At 46.3% G+C, this 6,296-nt stretch overlaps 1 protein-coding gene across 1 annotated transcript; it reads right to left on the bottom strand.

The window, feature by feature from the left end:
* Positions 1 to 1,570: 1,570 nt before the first annotated feature.
* Positions 1,571 to 5,748, bottom strand: LOC123180000 (hydroxyproline O-galactosyltransferase GALT6). Its single transcript, XM_044591945.1, has 7 exons — positions 4,842 to 5,748; positions 3,846 to 4,078; positions 3,460 to 3,747; positions 3,251 to 3,379; positions 2,970 to 3,143; positions 2,270 to 2,377; positions 1,571 to 2,166 (listed from the first exon to the last, which is right to left on the bottom strand). Exons 1-7 carry the CDS (start codon positions 5,644 to 5,646, stop codon positions 1,957 to 1,959), a joined length of 1,947 nt encoding a protein of 648 aa, XP_044447880.1. The 5' UTR covers positions 5,647 to 5,748; the 3' UTR covers positions 1,571 to 1,956.
* Positions 5,749 to 6,296: the final 548 nt, after the last annotated feature.

Here is a 6,296-nt window from a genome sequence, read left to right as displayed (position 1 = left end):
GATGACAGTCTTATACAATATGGATAATCAGAAATTGCAAGTTATCAGCGCTTCCCAAGAATTAGTGGGCTGTGTGCCTTATATCCCTTGTTTTGCAAAATGGCCGTCGGTAACATTAGCGCCCTCATAAAAATGGCCAAAATCTTGTTGTTGTGGCACTAGCTTGGATATGTAACAACTCATATGTCACTGATGAAGGAAATGGCTCAGTTCCAGAAAACTTCATTTTTCATTTTTCTTGTTGTATCATTCTCGTTTTTATGTTCTTTCTTTCTCCTTTTAGCGGACTTTGTTTTCTTAAGGAGTGTAGAACAACATAACTGTTTGAATGAGATACCAGTCTAGACTATTGTAATAGCACACAGGTCCGCCATTCAGTAATACGTTTTCTGAATCTTTGTCTGGGTATGCTGTCCATGACCAATATTTTCTTCTCCAACTCTGACAACACATATTATAATCTAGAGAATCTTCTTGACACTGTGTAGCATTCTAAATTTTGAATCGAGTCCCTAGCATGCAAACTCTCTTCTTTTCAAATTTTTAATCAATGATTAAGAAGGATCTGACTAGGTTCTGTAATTTCAAACGAAAAAATTGAAACAAAAGGGGTTCCCCCCTGCCCCGACTTTTTTTTTATTAAGCAAAGGCAAGAAACCAAAGCGCCCAAACAGTTTACAGTTCTCGGCGCAAACCAAGAGTAGCTGCAGCAGAATAGGGCTTTTACAAGTTCACCTATCCGTGAGATGAACAAAGTGGCACATATGTTAGCTGGCATTAGTGAGCTCTCTGCTCATCCATCAAACTTTGTATGATAAGTTCATATAGGTCAATAAACTGTCGGATGTTCTCTCGAGAACACACGCATATGATGTTTTACACGTAATTGATGATGTCACGTGCAGGCTTTATGCCATTTTTGCATTATTACATTTTATCATAACTGTTGTTGTGCTACCTTTTTCCAGGATATTAACATGTTTTAAAATGTACTTGATATAATTCATTCAAATATATTCACACGTTGTACTGATTTTAGGTTCAATCATCATTACAGCAAAGTACAATGTCCATGCCATGAGAAGTTTTACGAGGATGAAAGAACCGACGAGAAGGTACTGATGACATTCTCTGATAAGGCTCCTAGGACGCACTTTGAAGAAGGCCAAGGAAGTAGGGTCATCATGACGACTACTTCGAGGAGTGATCTTCTTTGGGGAAATCGCCAAGGAAGTACGGTTCATCACGACAACAACTTCGAGGAGTGATCTTCTTCGAGGAAGAAGGCCAAGGAAGTAGGGGTCATCACGACGACAACTTCAAGGAGTGACCTTCTTTGGGTGGACACCTAGTTCCGTTCGCCCTGGGCGTGAGCGATCGTTTGCTTTTGTTATGCCGACACTACTGGTAACATAATGATTTTCATTTTGAGAGGTTATATCCATTTCCCTGATACTTCTTGCTTCTACTCCCTCCATTCCAAATTACTCGTCGTGGTTTTAGTTCAAATTTGAACTAAAACCACGACAAGTAATTTGGAACGGAGGGAGTAGTTCTATCAGAACATGCATGAACGAAGTATTTGCTGTTCAGCTCAGTAGGGCATTTCGTCATTCCACAAACGTGCGGAGTCTGGACAAATGAAATACCGTATGTCACAAATGGAATCCTAAACTAGTTTTATATACAAAGGCAAAATATACCCACAGACCTGAAACTATGTCAAGAAAATTTTGACACGACTAAACATCAACTGGCCTCAAAAGGATCCCCAGGGTGTCAGAATCAGCGGCAGCTCGAAACAAGACCACCGACCAAAAGAATGAAAGAATGATAATGATATCCCCAGCAGAAAGCTCTTCCCCAAACAGTCCTCGGCACAGCCATGATTTCCATGCGAGACGATCATCTCTTTCTATCAGACCGACCATTGGTGCCACACATTTTTCGCCATCGTTATCTCACGTTGCAGCAATGGGTGCTACCGGATTGCAATTTTCTCCACAGGCAGATCATGTGCTGGGGGGACTGATAGTGTGCGGTGATGTAACCGTCGAAGCAACCAGCCTGGTAGAACCTGACGTCGTGCCGATACTCTACTGGCCGACGAGTGATGTTGAATTTCTCCACCCACATGCCCATGTTGACATCTTCCATCTTAAATAGCTGCACAATAAAGAATTAACAATTTAGCCATCACCACTTCTGCACGACGTGAGTAAAATTCAGTGGGTAGGAATTGGATGGCGTCCAAGAGATAGATGTTTACCCGAAGTGTCTGATTGTCAAATTCAGATACGATGTAGCGTGCAATATCTGATGAGATCACATAGCCAGGCCCATTGGCATAACTTGGGTAAGCCTCCTCTGGCCATTCCTGGAAAGAAACAAGAAAACTATACTGATCAAGATGCCCTTCCGATATACCAGAAACAGGGAGATGGAAGGCCAACAAGGACAACACAAAGTACAGAACACCAGATTTTGTTGTCACAAGATTATATATCCATGTTCCAAGTATAAAATATGAACGCAAGACCTTTGACTCACCAGAGAAATGTAAAATCCACTTTCGATACCAAGTTATTTCTATAACGCACATATTCAAGTATATAACTTAAAACTGAACCGTGTTGATCCCATAGTTTTTACTCCTCTTGCACAAAGAATTTTTTCACGTAAAACAATTTGTCGACTGTGAATATTGATTTAATCATTCCAGCAACTATCCTCATAATTCACTACAAGATTTGCGCTTTTGATGTGCCTGCTAATTTGCGCAGCAAACACATAATGGTTTTCACAGATAGAATACCAGGTGCTGGTTGGTACTTGGTAATTGATTGGTTGCTTGTCATTTGGCAGTAAACGGAAACACGAGTGTGCTAGTTGGTTGTATTTTTCATTTCACATTTCTTAAGCAATATAGATGATGAATGGTGGTTCTGTAATACAGGACAGCAATTTACCTCATAAGTCACAGCCCACTTGCCAGATCTCAGTGGTCTATGGTAGTAGTTGATGCTTCCCACATACACACTCTTATCACTTTTAACTTTCTTTACTTGGTCCAGTACGGAATCAATTCTAACAAATGTATCATCATCACATTTCATCACATATTTAGCCGGGATGACTCGAACCTGGATGAACACGATCATCAATGAGTATATAAACATCAATGAAACTGGCGGCGTGAGACAATATGGCAGAACATAAGCAGTTATCCGACATATTTCAGTTCACTTACCCCATACTCCGCAATGGCAATGGTCTTCAAAACTACAAGATCATAACTATCCATGAAAGGCACTATGACGATGTCTTGGAAGAACTCTGCCTCCCTTTTCAACTCTGCATTGACCTCCATTTTACCATTCTGTGAAATTGCTTAATTTGGTCAGAGTTTCGTATATGCAAACAACAAGCAAAAAAAACAGGAGAAAAGCAAGTAATTACCAGGGCCACAAAGAACCGAGCTACAATATTAGATGATTTTCTTGTATACATCATCCATGACTTCCGCACCGCCATGCGTTCGGCAAAATGGCTCGCTGCTGACAGAATACCAATAAAAAGCTCGACAGGTTCAGTTGGTAGCGGTGGGGCTCTCCATTGCTCAGACATTTCAAGGTATCTCTCTGGGGAGAAACTAGGATGTGAACTGGGCAGAGAACTAGCAAAAATTGACTCAATATCAATGTCTCCATTCAGAGACAGTCCAGTTGCATCCTCAAGAGTGTAACCCTGTAGAGACCACCAAAATCAGATATGCAGATCTCAGGAGGCTACTCATGTAATTCAACCAGATTTGTGATGTGAGGATTTTCGACCGACGAACTTACAGTGCGGTAAGGAAATGAAGTGACATGCCTCCCATCAACATTGACATGGTAACCTTCCAAACCAGCTGTGAGAGTCAAAACAAACAACTTGCCTTCTCCGAATGGGTAGGGCCAACTGATGTGCACATCCTTTGACCTACCAATTAAACGTTTCACCCACCACTTCATCTTCGACTCCTCTGACTTGTTGTCATCATCCCGAATCCATTTCTCACACTTGAGTTGAGCATCAACTGAAAGATGTTATCCACGTCAACACGCCATTTTTACATGGAAATATTGGTATATATGCTGCTTGAAGTAAAAGAAAGTCCGATTTCAACTCATTTTAGAGTGATTTGGGAAAAAAGGGAATGGATGTGTTGCAGAATGACGAAAATGCCTACTTCCACGAAATAGTAACCCAAATATAATTAGAGAAGCTTCACTAAGCAGCCTTTACAAACAATGAGAATAGTTGCTGAACTAATTTGGTTGCAACCAACTAATGGAACAATCAGACTACATATGCATAACTAATTAAGCACTCAATTATTTGTGTTCTTCCTTCACTGATTGGCTAAGAAGAAATGGGAACAGGGAGTTCAAGCACCCACCCCCATGTTGAAGTCAAACTCACATCATTGCTGTATTCCTCAAAACACGGTTGCTGTCCATGCTTGTTTAATTTTCATAAATAATATTCCACCAATTAGACAAATCAAGCACAATCGCCATCACAAACATTCTCCATAAAGCAAAAGAAATCGAACCCTCTCTGGAAATTTCTTGCCAAAGTTTGCACTTTTCTCTACGCTGTTAGTAGTACACACAATTAGCCCACTGAAATTGATGGCATCCCTTCCTAGTTCTTACCAACTTCAATCCAATCCTCTTAGATAACGCAAGAACACGAGATTGCAAGATGAAGTCAAATGAAATCAACATGGATTCAACTCAACCTAGCTAAAGTGCTGAACGAATTAAGCAGGCAAGCAAATCTGAAGCTCGACTCACCAGTTTCCTCGGCGGGGCGGGAGGCGAAGCCCTCGCAGCGGTGCGACTGCGCCCACTGCATCCTGTAGCAGCTGTTCATCTCAATCACCGGCTTGCCGCTGTAGTCCCCGCGGATCCTGGGGTTGAAGTGCAGGATCCTGGGCGGCGCCTCGCCGTCCACCACCTTGGTGCCCACCAGCTCCACCATGAACTGCGACACCATGAGGGGCGTCTTCCCGCCGTCCTTGCGCTGGGCGATCTTGGGGTCGTACTCGGGCCGCGCGGGCCTCGGGCGCGCCACCACCGTCACGTGCGACCCCACCGCCAGCCCGCACGGTAGCTCCACCGTCCGGACCCCGTCGGCGGGGAGCTTGTCCGCGTGGAGCGAGATGGAGGCCGGGCAGATCGGGGAGGACGGGGGCGGGGAGGCGGTGGTGGTGGATGCGGATGCGGATGCGGCGGTCTGGAGGTGCGCAAGATGGGGCTTTGCGGCGGAGAAGGCGTCGGCCGCGGCGCCGTCGAAGGGGGTCGCCGTGGCGTTGGACCGGGGGAGGAGGAGGAGGGAGGAGAAGATGGGGAGCGGCGGCGGGGAGGACGGGGAGGGGGACACGGCCGCGGGGAACGCGGGCCGGATGGGGGAGAAGCGCGAAGAGGGGAAGGCCGAGGCCTCGAGCTCGCGGCGGCGCGAGCGGTGGGTGGTCAGCGATCCTGAGGCTGAAGACGACGAGGATGGGGATGAGAACGGGAGCTCGAAGAGGAGGAGGAAGGCGAGGTAGGCCGCTCCGGCGACGACGAGAACCGCGCGGCACAGGCGCCGGCGCGGCATGGTGAGAATGGTCAGGTGCCGGAGGCGGAGGCGCGGAGCAAGGTTCTGGAAGGCGGCGGAAGGGGCGAGAAAGTAGCCGTTTGGGAGGACGGGACCATGTGCAGGCTAGCTAGCTACTTATTGCTTCTCCGACAGCACTCCGGCGACCAGACCGTTGCGAGGGTGGGGGTGGGCTGGCGGTGGTTCGCTGCGGCGCACGCAACAGCAAACACCGAACACACACACACACATACACACACACAAAAGAAACAGAGCAATCGGCTCCGGATGATAATGATCTCAGCCGTTCAACCATCTGTATTCAACGCATCACGTTGCTTCAATGATGTACTTCCTTCCTTCTGGTTTACAAGGCCAATCTCATAAACTAAAAAAATTAAATTGTAAGGCTCATGTCTCGGCCCGCACAAAGCTTAAAAGCACCTCATGCGAGAGAACGGCCGAATCGGCCGTTTTTGACGAGTCGGACTCGCTCAAGCCATGCGTGCCGTTGCCTACATGCGTTGGGATGTGCGGGAGACGGTCTCGTAACTCCCCCTCTCTCTCTAGTCACCTCCCGCGCTCATTCACACCACGTTTCCTCTCTCTCCTTCACCGCCCCTTCGGTCTCTCCGATGACAGAGCTACGACCGCGCCTCCCCCCTCCCCCT

Source organism: Triticum aestivum, chromosome 1D (genome assembly GCF_018294505.1).
Source record: "Triticum aestivum cultivar Chinese Spring chromosome 1D, IWGSC CS RefSeq v2.1, whole genome shotgun sequence".
Taxonomy (NCBI): domain Eukaryota; kingdom Viridiplantae; phylum Streptophyta; class Magnoliopsida; order Poales; family Poaceae; genus Triticum; species Triticum aestivum.
The sequence above is the reverse complement of the archived record's forward strand: the minus strand, read 5'-3'. Positions and strand labels throughout refer to the sequence as shown.

Bases quoted from the DNA above. Each gene is read 5' to 3' on its own strand.
- LOC123180000 (XM_044591945.1), bottom strand. From the start codon at position 5,646: ATGCCGCGCCGGCGCCTGTGCCGCGCGGTTCTCGTCGTCGCCGGAGCG. The intron at 3,748-3,845 runs GTAAGTTCGTCG...TGGTCTCTACAG, and splicing joins CTTCATTTCCTTACCGCACT to GGTTACACTCTTGAGGATGC. The intron at 2,167-2,269 runs GTAAACATCTAT...TTTATTGTGCAG, and splicing joins TTGACAATCAGACACTTCGG to CTATTTAAGATGGAAGATGT.